The 14,580-nt window shown below is 46.1% G+C and overlaps 1 protein-coding gene across 2 annotated transcripts in view; it reads right to left on the minus strand.

The window, feature by feature from the left end:
• The window catches only part of SLC9A7 (solute carrier family 9 member A7), a 78,603-nt gene extending 74,822 nt beyond the window's left edge, over positions 1-3,781 (minus strand). For both annotated transcript variants that reach the window (XM_042788802.1, XM_042788801.1), the window contains exon 1: positions 3,375-3,781. In XM_042788802.1, coding sequence (XP_042644736.1) covers positions 3,375-3,648 — 274 coding nt within the window. In that variant the 5' untranslated portion in view covers positions 3,649-3,781. The remainder of the gene's footprint in view (positions 1-3,374) is intronic.
• Positions 3,782-14,580: the final 10,799 nt, after the last annotated feature.

Below are 14,580 nucleotides of genomic sequence, written 5' to 3' on the forward strand. Positions count from 1 at the left end.
CAGGCACGAGACACCTCATTCCACGGGCAGCAGAAAACGTGCTACTCCAAGTCTGAAAGAAATTCAGACTTTGGTGGCACCAGCAGTACTCGGGCCACGGGTCTTTTTAGCTGGGTAAAACCCACGCTACCTTTAACAGAAACGTGATCAAGTCAACAGCAGAGACATCATGCGAGAAGAACAGGATGTGCTTGTGTCGGTATTCTCAGAAAAGGTAAGGCAGAAGTGTTGGTTAAAGCTTGGGCTGGAGGCAGCTTCTCTGCTCACCGTTGCAAGGCAGTGTCACGCCTCCTGATCCCTGCTGCGCTCAAGGAAATAGGTCTCATTGCACATTACTGCAAATTAACATGGGTAGAGAAGAAAAAAGGAAATTCAACACCTCTTCTTAAAGAGTAGAAGCAGGCAAGCAGCCATCAAGACCTGCAGTTTCAACTTGCTCAGGGCAAATGTGTATTTGAACTAACAGAATCATCCAAAGATTCATCACTTTAAAACCAACAGTTTTGGAGGGGGTTTAAGTGCAACAAAACAGTTTTTACTAGGTCATTATCTCCACAACAAAGATGAATCAGCACTGAAGTGCTAGCTTACTTCTGCAAATGAAAGCCACTTACTCCGATAGTACTAAAAACTGCTGTGATAGAAACACTTTGATTTTTCTGTTAGAAAAATTGAACACATATGGTACAAGTGCTGTAGACTTGACCATAAAACCATGTGAAAGTTACCTAGTGTGCAGAGTTTGGAGCCTACACCAGTAACATATTAAGAAATACATCCTTATGAGAGCACCTAGACACCCAGAACCGTTTCATGCTAGATACTTGTGTTTTTAGGACTACAAATTATTTGGTTGAAATACTGCCTTGTGATTTTGTGTTTGTCAGACTGATCAAACATACGCATTTTAAAAACATACTTGGTTTGAAGAAAAAACAAACAAACAAACAAACATGCATTTCTCAGATACCAAGTTATCAGCAAAATAAAAATCCATCTCTCCATACAACCGCTACCCTTTAAGCGACAAAGAAGGAAGAAGAGAAACTCCTATTTGAACAATAAAGCCTGGTTATCGGAAGTATAACAGACAGTTACTATGACACTTGCTATGTTGCTTTTTTTGCTCTAAAGGAAGTCTGCAAAATGCGTAACTGAAGCCAGGCCTCAGTTTTACAGAGCTTTACTGTCATGAAAGCTAGCGGTGTTAGAAAGGAACTGAACTCACTAAACGTGTTTCCTTAGATGTTTGCCACGACATGACAAGAGTCACTTTGTTTGGGAGGGTATTTTGGTGTATTTAAGGGGCTCATTTAGAAGGCGAGTGTACTGAGGAATAATCTATGAAAACAAAATGAATTTAAGCGATGGTACAGCAAGAATGTGCAATGGCTAGAGCCAATCATTCTTTCAGCAGTGCTGCCTGGGAGATGGAAAGGGTTATAACGTGATGCCTTTCCTAATACACAAGTGCAGCACTTGTATATCAAACGGGGAATCTAGCATCCCATTTCACAGAGCAGGAACTGGACGTTAGCGTCAACTTGTTTGGGCTTAATGAGAGGTAGAAGTTCCACAGCTGAACAATGTATTTCCCGCATGGCTCATCAAAATACATACCCAAATGCCCTTAATGCCCTGGTACTTGGATTGCGTATGCTTGCGCTCCCACGTACACAAGTTTTCCACTATAAAGTAAGCCACCTAAACGGTCTTGAAACATAAGTGATCTTTCTGAAGGTGACACCACCAAGGTAACATCTAAGCAACATCTTCAATACAACCTGTCTCTTCCAGTCAGCACGCAGACAGCTAACCTACCACCTCCTGAGCACCGTTCAGCATGCTAGCGCATAACTTACATGCCCAAGCATTAATTTTTGTCAGTTTTCAGCAACAAGCATATGTGAAATACACAGCAATGCAGCAAAGGGATCAGTGACTAAGAGCGAATTGGGATGGTTTAAGAGAAGCACCAGCAGAGGAAAATTCCACTGCTCCGCAAGCAACCACGTAGCTCTCGGGAGGAGCGGTACTCGTCAAGGAGGGAACGGTTCGCTTCCCCCCCCCCACCCCACACCCCCCCCAGGGCCAAATCCCCTCGAGTGCCGAATTCCCCACCCGTGGTTACCCCTCAACACGCTTCTCCCCACCAGCGCCGGGCAGGTGCTTGGGCGGGAGCCGAGCCCAAGGAGAAGCGGTGCTGCGGGCGGGCGGGCGGGCGGCCAACCCCCGGCAGGCCCCTCATTTTCGGAGCGGCTGAGCCGCCCCTCCCCACGCCCGTGGGCGCTCCCGCGTGGCGCACCGCGACCGCCGGCGCGAGGGGCTCCCCCGCTCCCCCAATTTCCCCCCCCCCACACAGACGCGGGGGGATCGCCGCTTCTGCTGGGGGGGGGGAGTGGGGGGTGGTGTCTGTGTGTCTGTCTGTGTTCCGCCCCACAGACGCGGGGGGATCGCCGCTTCTGCTGTGTGTGTGGGGGGTGGTGTCTGTGTGTCTGTCTGTGTTCCGCCCCACAGACGCGGGGGGATCGCCGCTTCTGCTGTGTGTGTGGGGGGGGTGGTGTCTGTGTGTCTGTCTGTGTTCCGCCCCACAGACGCGGGGGGATCGCCGCTTCTGCTGTGTGTGTGGCGGGGTGGTGTCTGTGTGTCTGTCTGTGTTCCGCCCCACAGACGCGGGGGGATCGCCGCTTCTGCTGTGTGTGTGTGTGGGGGGGGGGTGGTGTCTGTGTGCCTGTCTGTGTTATTTTCCCTGGGCTCCCGGTGAGCCGCGGGCGCTGCGAAGCGGGGTCCCCCGTGACCGCGGCGGGCCGCCGGCCAAAACCATCACACCCCCCCCCCCCTCCACACCCACCCACCCACCCACCCACCCCACGCACCGAAGTTTAACCGCGCTCCCTTCGCGCGCGCCGCAGCCACGGCGAAAGCGCCGGGATAACGCTCCCCACCCCCCCCACCCCCCCCCCCCCCACGCCCCTCAAAAGCGCGACCGGCCGGAGAGCCCTGCGGGGCCCGGCTTCCCACAGCGGTGACCGGGCACGGCTGCAGCAGCGGCGAGCCGTACCCCGCTGCCCCGGCCCGAGGAGAGGCGCCGGTGAGGGGCGAACATCCCGGCGCACCGGCACGGACGGGCGGCCCCCCCCCCCCCCCCCCCCGCCGCCGCTCCCCGGGGCGCGGCCTACCGTGAGGCGGAGGAGGCGGGCGGGGTGAGGGGGGGGGGGGGTGCGAGGCCGCAGCCCCTCTCGCCGCAGGCAGCGGGGGGCGCGGCCCCTCCCGGGCACCTGCCCGCCGGGGCGGGGGGGGGGAGCCACCGGCCCGCGGAGAAACCGCCGAGCGCGGGGCTGAGGGCGCGGTGCCGCGGCCCCGGCGGGACTCACCGTAGATCATGGCCAGGCCGGTCTCGTGGAGGAAGCGGACGCGGCGGTGCTTGAAGAGCCAGATGGTGAGGATGGTGAGGGTGAGGAGCAGGATGAAGGTGAGGAGGCTCACGCTGTCCTGCCGGTGGCTCTCCTCCGCCTCCTTCTCCGTGGCGAGCTCCTCCATGGCGCTGCTACTGCCGCCGCCGCCGCTCCGCTCCGCCGCCCGCAGCCCGCCGGCCGCCAGCAGGAGAAGCGGGAGTGGCGGCAGCCGGCGGCGGAGGGGCAGCGCCATGGCTGCGGGCGGGCGGGCAGGGAGGGAGGGAGGGAGGGAGGGAGGCGGGCTGGCTGCTGCCGCCGCTCCCCGTCCCACACCCGCGGCGGCGGCCCGCGGGCACTGCCCAGCGCCCGGCCGGCAGGGGAGGGAAGCGGGCAGGGCGGGAGGGAGGGAGGGAGCGGCCCCGCCGCGCAGGAGCCCGCCCGCCGCCGCCGCCTCCTCCGGGCGCTTAAAGGCGCAGCCCCGCCGGTGCCGGTGGCGGTGCCGGTGGCGGTGCCGGTGGCGGTGCCGGTGGCGGTGGCGGTGGCGGTGCCGGTGAGCGGCTGTCACACGGGTGCGGGGTTGAAAATCGTGAGGCTGGAGCCCGCTCTGCCTCTGCCCGCGACCGAGCTGGGCCGGGAGCTGCCGGTCTCCGTGACACCGGGAGGGGAATAAACGGGGGCACGGGTCGCTCGGGGTCTCTGTGGATTTGCGAAAGTTCTTCTAAAAGAGTCAGAATGTGCTTATTAGAGTCACTCGAGTGTTTTTCACGTGGGGCTTTTTTTCTTTTTTTTTCTTTTTTTCTTTTTTTTCTTTTTTTTTAATTATTTTTTAATTTTTCTTCTTTTTTCTTTTTTTCTTTTTTCTATTTTTTTCTTTTTTTCCTTTTTCTTTTTTCTTTTTTCCTTTTCCCTTTTTTCTTTTTTTCTTTTGTTCTTTTTTTTTTCTTTTTTCCCCCATTTTTTCTTTTTCTTTTATTTTTTCCATTTTTCTTTTTCATTTTTTATTTTTCCTTTTTCTTTTATTTTTTTATTTTTCCTTTTTCTTTTTTTCTTCTTGTTTTTTTTTCTTTTCTTCTTTTTGTCTTTCAGATACAGGAAAAAATTACTAAAAGCAAATCGTTAACTTGGGATTTTCCAGCCAAACACATCCTACTGGAAATTTGCTTCTAGGAATCAGGACAATTGTAGGAAATTAATAGACCTAGCCAGTATTTTTAATTTGAAATGTCTTCGCTGAAATAAAATAGGAAAAAAAAAAAAAAAGGCATACACCTACTATTTTAAAGTCATCTTGAGTTGAGGGAGGGAAAGAAAAATCACTTCTTTACTTTTTGCAAGCTGGCCAAAATCAGAACTTTCTCCTTTAGCTTTTTTTCTTTAATGAATCACAAATTATTAAAAAAAAAAAAAAAAAAAAACAAAAACAAACAAAAAAACAAAACAACAACAACAAAAAAAAAAACAGGGAAATCCAAGTAATTACAATGTTTGGTTTTAAAGAAATACAAAACACTGTAAAACTTGGGTTTGTGGATTGTTTTGTTTTTATCCACTGCAGCAGGAGTGTGCTTTGCCTTTGGCTACCAGAGGCGTTCCCTCCCGGTTTCCAGTGGTGGTGTGAGCAGTGCTGACATCTCAGCTCCTGTGACATTTCTTCCAGAATTGTTGTTTTCAGTCACAACTTCTAACATGTATTTTAGCCATTACTTTGCATAAAAAGAAAGCAGAATACCTTTGGCCACGTGTTTAATTAGTTATATGGCAGATCCTATCTCCTTTAGTGCTGTCCTCTTTCTTAATGTCGCTGCCTGGCCGTTTCTGAGGGTATTTATGGAGGTGCTCTAGTTACAAGAGTCTCTCTTCCAAACTTTCTCTCCTCCTGCTAGCGGATCTGGAATTGCCTTGTCACATACACTTTTGTTTAGGAAACTCTTTTTTTTAGAAACATTTCAAGATGACAGCTATGTAAAACCACATTTTTATTTATATGTAGTTCTTTTCAGTATGGTACTTATGCAAACTCCTCAACAGTCTTCAAAATCTGGTATAATTATGTGCAATTAGCTTTAAACATTTGATTGTGCAGGGCTGAAAGTTTACATTGATAGCGCCGTCATTTGTGAACCTTCTAGAGATGAAAAGCATTCATTTGCCCTGAAGACCTAGCTCTTAAACCTACGTGAACCATCAAAAATTACTGCCTCAAGACGTTAAATCTCACATTCAAAATTAACATTTAGGGAATAATGAGAGCATTATACCACTAAATCTTTATTGGGTATCTTTAGGATATACAACCTACATACAATATAATGTATATCTGCAGGATATAGCAACCTACAGGCCCCACAGCAGACTACAGATATGCAATACACTGCTAAGTACGTGTCGTGCTGATAAAGTTTTAAAATAACAGGCTCTCTTCTGTTTTGTTCTGGTTTGGTTTTTATTGTGTGCTGCACAATGCTGGGTAAAGTCTGTCACTAAGTGTCTATTGGCTCTTTTCAAGAGGACAATTTCCATGTATATTGTAATTTCATCTACCTCTCAGCTGAGCTGCAGGCAGGGTCTTAAGTTACTCTCTGCAGAGTCTTCCACCAGCAACCTGTGTTTTATCCGTCAACGTTCACACAGTTCACTATGCACTATGCCTCTTGCTGTCCAGGCAACAATGAGAAATATCCAGGCAATTCTGTTAATAGTTAAGTGTCATAGCCCAGTTTTACCTTTTTGTTTTGTTTTATTTTTTTTGTTGTTGTTGTTATGTTTTGGTTTGGTTTTGGTTTTTTTTTTGTTTTCAGCTGAACTATATTGTTTGTGGAGAAAAGCATTCACCCATAGTTTGGCGTGTCAGTGCTACCATCAGCACAAGCTTTCAACCTCCACATTCACCTTTATGGGTGTTTTCACTGTTGTCTTGCCCATGTAGCCCCTGCATAGGTACCACCTTATCCCAGGAATACTTCCACTGAAATCAAGACAGGTACTGTCCCAAAATATTTTTACGGAATTAAAAAAATGAAGTTCACCACTGTTGTGTGCAAAACTGGGCACAACTCATCCTTACTCAGGACTCTGTGGATGTAACTAAACCCCATGTACAAATTGGTGATGGGAGAATGATTGTTTCTATCCGTTTAGGGTGTCAAAGTTTAATAGCGACGTAACTGAGTTCTCCTCAACTCAGTGCTCTGTCTAATATGTTGTTGCCAGGGGATCTGGTATACTTGGTTCCTACTTTTACACTCATGAATTGGTATCATGGTGCATGAATAGTTTAACTGATTTAAACTGGATCATCTGGACTGTATGGTATCAAATAAAAAAAAAAAAAATAAATAAAAAGGTATCAAGTCGAGCTTGTCTGCACATCCCTGTAAACCAGGATGCAACCTTGTAAGAGCGCTGTGCTCACACAGCTCAGTTCCTTATGGTCTAGCTAGCACATTGCTGCGGTGTTTTCTGTCCATTAGGAACATCAGTAATTTCACCTCAAAGGGTAGCTCCATCACTGTAATAACCCTGTGGTTACCATTTGTGCTCCAGGCTTTTTCTGGCAGGCCTCCACCTCCTTTCCCAAGCTGTTCTGCACTAAACCTCCTTTGTGGTCTCTATAGGTGGGACCTGGACGTTACCTCTGTCTGGCGGCTACCACATGCGTTGCAGAAGTCAGTCTGCCTGCTTAGCAAACCTATCATTTTGTTCTGTTCCTGCTTCCTTCCCGTTTGTTATTTTTTATCTCAACCCGGGCAGAGGTCTTTGTTCTGCTTGCTGTTTGAGGGGCCACGCTTGAGGCAGAAACGAAGATGTGTGCTTAAGGAGATGGAAGGCAACAGTCAAGTGGGATCACAACAGATGTATCAAAGGCTTAAAACTAAAGCTATGAGATGACACTGAAATAGGGTGAAGGACAAAATCTAGCCGTTCAACAGAGTTCAGCCATACCTGGAGGGATGCAGGAGGATTTTGCAGAAGGATTTTGGTATTAAATGCTAATAAATATGTGCATTTGCACGTAGTTGATGATTGACTTGCAGAATTGATTCTCATGAGTCTGACCAAAACACCACAGAGATAGATATGCATCAGCCCACCCCAATCCTTTTGCCTACCAGTCTTCTCGTCATTCCAGAAGCACCATCAAACAGTCCATTCAGCACTTTTATAATTTCCTTTGTTATGAAAGTCATTGTTATCACAGGAACTGATACTCACTTCAGGTTTATTCTTATTCCCAGAGTTGAATAATGTCACGTAGGGCAAATGCAAACTATTATTTTCAAGCCCTGCTTTCTGAGCTACTGGCGGTAGCATCGTCCACTCCTTGTCAGTAACACGGAAGAGCTGACACCCTGTCGAGACCTTTTCTGTATTACACAGGTCTGTTGAGGCAGGCCCTTTGTGCCAATGAAAGCAGCAGTTTTGAGAGTTTCACTGATCTAACATGCCGTTGTAGGACTGGCTCTGATAGAGAAAGGCCTCGCAATTGCTTGTGCTTATAACAAGCTGGAAAATCAAACGAATCCTTATCTTAATATGTGGCATGTTTATGCAACTTCCCTTGCACACTCAAATTCTCCAGCACGTTATTCCAGAATGCAGTAGCAAGTTGATTAGCAGGCAGGTCACCTTGCAGAGCAGCTAGCACGTCAACCTCTCTCCTTACCACCTCCCTTTCTTCTTTCTTTCTTTCCCCTTAAGCCAAAACCTCCCATCACTGTGCTTTAAAATGCCAACCCATTCTGAACCTACAGCCAACTTCTGGCGATAGCGGGGTTGTCTTGTGGGCTAGCCTCCTGTCTCTGTGTAAGATATTCCCACACCCTGGGATCCCATAAAACATGCCCTACTGCAAACGTAAGTTTAAAGACAACTAAGTGTTCTGCAAGTAAATTCTGAAGCACGTGTCATGTTTTTACCGGAAAACAAATTCGTTTGAATCTCCAGTTTGTTGGAAGTGCTCACAATTGTGATGTGTTTCTCTGTCAGTACCAGTTCTGCAGGGGTGCCGTATATCCAAGAAAATGTCAGAACTACCATTTTGTATCAGTGCAAATGCAGAAATCAACATCAGCCTTCCAAGTAGACAAAAGTCTAGCTGGAGTAAAAACTGTTCTGTGCTATTTGCAAGGTGTGAAAGTCACTCACTGCGCAGCCACATCTCACAGCTCTTATGTCATGGTAAACTTTAAAAATGCGTGAGAGGGCTATAACTAGAAATTTCGTCCACGGAAGGGTGCTCTGCCATCTCCCTCACACCCAGACAGATTGCTTTTCCCCTTCTAGCTGTTTGTGATACCAGGAAGTGTCATTCTACTAGGGACAAAGCAGTTTTTCTCTTATTCCTCAGAAGGTGGCAGTTCATTACCATTTGCAGGTGCAAATCATGGTTACAACTTTCAGTGTTATAATTGCTTGAAGAAGCAGCTAAGTGATCACTGTTCCCATCGCTCATCACTCACCACTGCAGTCACCACAGATATTTAAACAAGTGAATGTCCCTGTGCCACGGGTCAACCTGTGTCAGGAAAGTCTGAAAAGGTTCTGGAAAAGAACAAGTGAGCCTCAGTTGAGATGCATGAAATATAATTTGACTTCCTGTCCAAAATTAATCTTGTCTAGCCCTAGGAAGAGTTATGTGAACATCATTTGAAACTGCAGGCGTGTAGATGGATGCTTTGTTGCTGTGAGCTGTTGGTTGGCCACTACCAGAAACAGTGCCTACTGAAAGCTTTGTCAAACCCAGTTTTAAAGTGCAAAGGCAGAAAAATTGGGGAAAAATGTTTGTACGGTGTTGTGGCATTCAAATTTGTTATAAAATTTTTAGTCTATATTTGTACAATTACACATAATCTTTTGGCAAAGTTCTCCTGGAAAAGCTCGCTGTTCTGTTCTTGATAGAGAAACAGAAAGTCAAAATTATGTTTGATTAAATCTCGATTACGCTCAGTGTGCTATGTCTGTAGGCATTGCATAGGCTAGAAAGTGAATCTTTGTAAGTAAAGTTATGCTAAGTATCTTGGGCTCATCTGAATTCAGCAGCCCAGAGGCGCAGCCAGACATATGGAAGGAAAAGGTTAGATCTTTCTTGAGAAGTTGTGTCTGAAGGTACTTGGGTTTGCTCTTGTTCTGGAAAAAAATCAGGAAACTTTTAGTTTCTTCTACAGGAAAACAAGCTCCTCAATATATATTAGGTCCTAAAATGTCCACGGAGAGGCAGACTTGAGTGACAAATGCCTCCCATCACGCTGGACGCTTGAGGTGTAACTTGCCTGCCATGTTTCCATAGTCTCTTTTTTTTTTTTTTTTTTTTTTTTTTGCTGTTCTTTTTGCCATTTCTGGTTGTTCTTCCCCAAGAATAAGCACACTTGGGCTGGTGAGTGCAGTGCCATTGGGCAAGTTTTAGCTCCTGGTGGACCCTGGCTAATACCAATGGCAAGCTCTAAGGGAAAACATGCCGGGTCCAACAGTTGAGCCCTCTCACGACAGATCTGCACCTACTGGAAAAATTATGATAGTAGGGCTGGGTGAAGCTGTGACAGAATGTGAAGTCTGACAGCTCCCTGGGAGCATGCCGACTGGAGGTGGAGCTGGATGCAGATGATACGGATAGGGGTGTTTGTTATTTGGTTGGCTGATAGGCTGCTGCCCAAAGACAAAGAGGAGTAAGACACCAAAAGGCTTGAAATCGAAAGGCAGAGAGAAGCTGCCAGCTGCTTCAAGATGCAGTTAATATTATCTCAAGCTGTGCCCCCAAGCCAGGAAAAGTCTGCGGTGGGTACGCTGGTGGAATCAGCATCACAGTAGTCAGGTCAGACGCAAGCCACCACTTGTGCTATTGTAACAAAGGATTTGATGTTATACTGCACTGTCTTTCCCCGATTATTCTTTATTTGAATGGATAGGGTATTTCATTCTATAAAGAAGACTTTTCATGCTGATATTGTTTACATATTCCCGATTCCTCATCCTTCCCCAGTTGTGTGCTATTTGAGATAAATTCCAAGTTTGGGCAGTAGAATAGATGGGGCGATCTGTTGTGGCCTGGTTGTTACATGCATACAAAGCTGGGGCATCTAGAGGCCAGAGCAGTGTCTGCAAATACAGTCAGTACAAATACACCTACTAGATGTGGAGTATTAGAGCATTTTTCAAAAGCAGCTTAGATAATAAGTACGTTGCATGACCTCTAGTGGTATTAAGCCCAAGGCACTGCCGGAGTCACTCACGGCAATCTGATATGGTTGGGGAAACCCCAGAGTTATAGTGAAACTATCACATATGTGGTAGTTCTATGATGCTGTACCCCACCTTACTGACAGCTTTATGCCAGCCCAAATTTTGTCCCACTGCCAGGACAAGATGGAGAAAAGTGTTTAATTCAGTAGAAATTCCAAACACTCGGCAGAGCAAATGTCTTGCAGCGATGCTTTCCTTGTCAACTAATCACACACGGTCATTAATATTTAGTGCTACTGTCCTCATGTAGAGAAATAAAGAGCCTGCCAACACCAGTGCAAGAAGGAATGGCAATGAGAACGGGGAGGAAAAATCAGCAATGTCTTCTCTGCAGTGACTCAGAAAGTCAAAGAGGAGTAACGTTTTCTTTTAATACCAGCAGAAGAATAATGTTCTGTTTCTCTGGTTTAGTGGGTCCTGTTCCTTTGAAGAGGTGAAGCCATCATTGCTGACATCTCCCTAAAGGGTCTGGAGTGCCCACTGCAAGAGAAGGAGGCTAGGAACGACCCTCTGCCTGGGATACTGGCTTAGACAGGAGGGAGAGGTAGGGCCAGGGCTGCCAGAAAGAAGCTGCTGGCACAAAGATGAGGTGGAAACGACAACAAACGCGGCAACAGAGAACAGTGAACCTGACTGTGTGGTTAGGAAGCCAGGCTTTCCCACAGGACTGCTAGGAGGAGGCCAGCGTTCCCACAGGGGGTTCAGCCAGCAAGTTGCAGGACACCCCGAGACAGACAAGTTACGTTCTTCAGAGCCATGGGGCCTGTTCCCAGGGTTTCCCTTCTCGTCCATCATATTCCGTGGCCTCTGAGCCACGCCGAGTGTGCAGCGAGTCAGTCCCCAACAGCCCGTCAGGGGAAAGTATTTCAGTGCTCTGCCACAACTGGGAGAGATGCATTGCAGTTTTGACAAAGTGCAATTGCTTGTTATGGAAGATGTATTTTGTTTTCTTTGCACTTGAGCTCTGTTTCACCCACATGCTGGGGTTTGAGGCCTTTCTCTAGCACATTTCTTTTACACTCGTGGTACCCGGCTGTATTTTTTATATTTTCTAACTATTTGCCTGTTGTTTTCTATGATTTGCTCTTTAGTCCTTTGGTGTGTAAATAGCTGCGGAATGGAGAGAAGAACTTCAAAGCAAATTATTTTAAAAAGGAATAATTTTAAATAGGGAATATAAAAAATTGACCACAAACCAGTTTAATCCAGAAAATTAACACCGTGTTTGCCTTCTCTTATAAAAGTATTTAAATTGGAACCTCTTTTCATATGCCTTAATAAGATTTTTAATGGATTTGGTTCAGGGTATGATCCAGGGTAATTTACCCAATGTATTTGTCTAAATAGATACATCACCTTCATAACTAACAAGTGAGTGTAATTTAGCCAGTTGTCTGAAGCTGAGTTGTTATAGCAGGCACCTCTCTAATGTGTGTGTGAGCTGATTTGGCTTAGCTGCTTTCCAGGTGTAAGCCCTTTCTGGCATGGACCAACTTAAAGAGAACTGCTGGAAATAATCGCTGATAAACAGTCCCGCAGAAAAAGTGTGATTTACCTAAAACAGCTTTGGGGGGTCACCTTTAGACAGCTAAAGTTCTGATCTCTAAGTCTGTGTCCATCACCCTTCACTGACTTCATAGTTAACAAAGAAAAACAAACAGTTGAGATAGATGGGTTGGGTTAGCTATCATCCAAAAGTGCTTATGATGAATTGCCACCCCAAAGTTTTTTTTCCACTGCCTACAGAGAGATTGCTTCGGGTGACACACTCAGAGTTACATACCTAGCCAGTAGACCTGCTATGCCAGGGCTAAGGAAAGCTTCCCATGAATCTAGCTTGTTTGGCAAGCAGTGAGAACTGCGAACTCAGAATAAGGCACTTTTTCATAGTTTGCCTGTACTGAAAATGTGCAGTCCCTTACAGAATTAGAGGACAGATAGATTATCTCATTAAAACCAGACACAATTAATAGACTGTTTTGCGGCGGATATAGATCCTGCTGAATAGTCCTGAAACATAGTAAAGTATGAGTCCCAAAGTGAGCCATCGTTATTGGACTTCAGTTCTTTTTTTAGTATTATTATTTGGCCTTGTCCTGATGCCTCTCTCACTGAAAAATTTGTAGAAAGGTCACTACAGTTTGAATAACTCCTGAGCACCTGGAAAGAGAGGGACTGAAATTCATCAGAACAGCACAGGGTTGAATGAGAAGAGACTTCACCTGCCTTAACTCAAAGACATTTCCCATTTTCCCATTGCTCATCAGCCAGCTCTGCACCACGTTCTCATGATGTGGCTGTGCTTCCCTTCTTTTGACCTTTCAGTCAAGATCAATTTGCCTGAACTACATGTAGGTTACCTGGAGTGTACTTACCCCTGTATATGATCACAGAATTCCTTGGGGATTTCACCTTACAGTATTCAAATTTGTATTCCTATCTGTCTGGACTGAGAGGAAGGTCTTTCCACATGTCAGATTTGTCTAATTCGTACCTCTCTCTGCTGAGTGGGTCTATTTTGCAAGAGAACATATCTTCCATTCTACCCCAGTTCCCTCCATCTGACCATTCTAATTTATTGGTTTCTGTACTGAACGCCTTCGGTGCAAATTATTTGAAAACCAGTCTTAGTGCAACAAGTCTTTCTAACATCCATCAAGCTTTAAACTCTTCCAAACAATAATTTCAGTATTTTCTTTCCATCAGCTGTCTCTTCAGAATCCCTTGCTATTTTGTGTTATCAACAGTTTAACTAATTTATTCCTCAGAGTCTTACAGTGACTTAGCAGTATTTCCAAAATCAGCGTCTAGAATGTTTATTGCACATTCTGCTGAAAGACGGAGAGGGAAGAAAAGGCAAAACGAATGGAAACCTGTGTTTGTTTACTTTAGCAGCAGGACTTTTTTACAATTAGTCCCACTAAATATTTAAATGTGCAGTTAAGATCTGATTCACTGTCTCATTGCAATGCTGATGAAGTGTGATAAAAACCTGGACCCATGTGGGGATTGTTCAGAGTTACAGATTCCTCTGTAATTCCCTAAAGCTAATGTAGACAGAGTCCAGCACTGCTGCAGCCCTTGAGCATATTTTGCCAGGATTCCACCAAGGTCCAGATATGTGACTTCTCCTACACTTTTGTTGGAGATTCCACTTTTCTCACTTTTTGCCAGTGTCCCTGGGAGCATCAGGCAGCTACTGTTCTCACCCACAAGGACAATGTGCACGGCATGTTGGCACCACAGATAAAGCTACCCTCATGAAATTAGTGTTAAGAGCTTGAAATTGAAGAGCACCTATAGAGTGTAATGCAACAGTGCAAAATAAGACTTCAGACAGATAAATTCTGATGAAATGTGCAATATAAAATTAACATATTGCTACCTCCAACTACCCATCTTTCATAGTCTGCTGCACCAGAATTAGGAGGACGGTGTCTACCTCGGGCCTCAGCAATCCCTCTCCTGTGCCACAGCAGCAGCTCAAAGCAACAGTGGAAGAGAGCTGATACTGTGTAAGACATTAAGCAAGAAAAAAAATCCCAGTCAGAATCTCTGTCCTTCTACAGTCAACAAGTTATCTAGTCTCTAAAAAATGGCAAGGTATTGAGTGAGAAGAGCAAGCAATCTTTACTCAGCGCATTCTTTGCTTTCCTTTTCCACATTAGGACTGTGCCAGAGCGAAACTTTGTGAGAGCCCACCTTTGGAACAGTGTTCCACTGGGCACCCCCATGTCAGCTGCCAGAGGCCTGGATAAAGGATAGAGAAATGTAACTGGAGGCAGATGCTGGCAGATGATCCTGTCAATTGTAACGAGGATATAAAGGGAACTGGAGTGCCTCTTTAGAACAAAAAAAAAGTCCTGTAAGCTTAGGGAAGAAAGTAAGGTCTGCTGGGCTGTGATGCAGAAAGCCATTAAAGCTCATCTGAATTTTAACTATGTGCCTA

Source organism: Tyto alba, unplaced genomic scaffold (assembly GCF_018691265.1).
Source record: "Tyto alba isolate M040663 unplaced genomic scaffold, T.alba_DEE_v4.0 Super-Scaffold_14, whole genome shotgun sequence".
Taxonomy (NCBI): Eukaryota; Metazoa; Chordata; class Aves; order Strigiformes; family Tytonidae; genus Tyto; species Tyto alba.